Raw genomic sequence first — 1,251 nt, forward strand, 5'->3', positions numbered from 1 at the left:
CCCTCCCATCCCACCCATCCCCCCTCTCTCTCTCTCTTCCTTCTCTTTTTTATCTTTATCTTTATTACTTTCTTTTTTTTTGTTTGGCCTACGCGAGGATATAACGTCAATAAAAGAAAACTGGACATACACGCTCAATGTACGTATACATGCCTACCCTTGTTCAGTTATGTGTGTGTGTATTGCCCCTGTGTATTTTTGCCGTCTCGTTTCTAGATAGGTTTATTTAAATGCGTGTAAGTTTATTTGGGTGTTTATTAAGTGCATAAATTGCGTGCACACACACTCACACACACGGGATAGACGTACATGGAGAGATATGTACGTAAATATATATATACATGACTCACTTGTACATGGAGAGGTATGTACGTATACACATACATGCTCACTTCTAAGTATTTGTATATATACATGCATATGTACATGTATACAGAAATACTTATCCCCCCTTCTCCTCTCCCCCGCATCATCATCACCATCATCACCAACATCCTCATCATCATTAAAATCACCATCATTACCACCATCATCATCATCATCATTATCACCATCATCTTCACCCCCATCATTATCTTCCTCATTATCATCATTAAAATCACCAACATCATCATCACCATCAACTTTATCATCACCATCATCACCACCACCATCATCATCATCACCACCATAATCACCATCATCCCCATGATCATCACCATCATCTCCACTCCAATCATTATCTTCCTCATCATCATCACCATCACCATCCATCTTCACTCCCATCATTATCTTCCTCATCATCATCATCATCATCACCATCATCACCCTTATCATCACCATCTCTCCGCCTCTTCGTGTGTCACCAGGACGAGTCAGAGACTGTGTGTGGGGGGGGGTGATGATGGGGGAGGGGTGGAGAGGGGGATAGTGAGGTGCGGGAAGATGTGTATCTGAGAGTTTGACATTTTTTATTTTAAAAACTTAAAAAAAAAAAAAAAGAAAAACAGAAAAATAAAAAAATCGAAAGAAAAAGAAAAAAAAGATAATATCTAAACTTTAAACTTTTAAAAATTTTAAAAACCTTTTTTCTGAAAAAACCCGAAGAAAAAAAAAAAAGAAAGGAAAAAAAAAAAGGAAAAAAAAAAAAAGATCAAAAAATAGATCAAAGATGAAATAGAAGAATAGAAAAAGAGACAGAAAGAATTCGAAACAGAGAGACCGAGAGACAGAAACAGAAAGAAGCAGAGGGGAGACGGAAGAAGACCAAGA

General features: G+C 37.4%; 1 protein-coding gene across 1 annotated transcript in view; it reads left to right on the forward strand.

Moving 5' to 3' along the window:
• The first annotated feature begins 356 nt into the window (after positions 1-356).
• LOC138864990 (caldesmon-like) overlaps positions 357-1,251 on the forward strand; it is a 5,404-nt gene continuing 4,509 nt past the window's right edge. The window contains exon 1 of the mRNA XM_070133659.1: positions 357-364. Coding sequence (XP_069989760.1) covers positions 357-364 — 8 coding nt within the window. The remainder of the gene's footprint in view (positions 365-1,251) is intronic.

This window comes from Penaeus vannamei, chromosome 19 (assembly GCF_042767895.1).
Source record: "Penaeus vannamei isolate JL-2024 chromosome 19, ASM4276789v1, whole genome shotgun sequence".
NCBI lineage: Eukaryota > Metazoa > Arthropoda > Malacostraca > Decapoda > Penaeidae > Penaeus > Penaeus vannamei.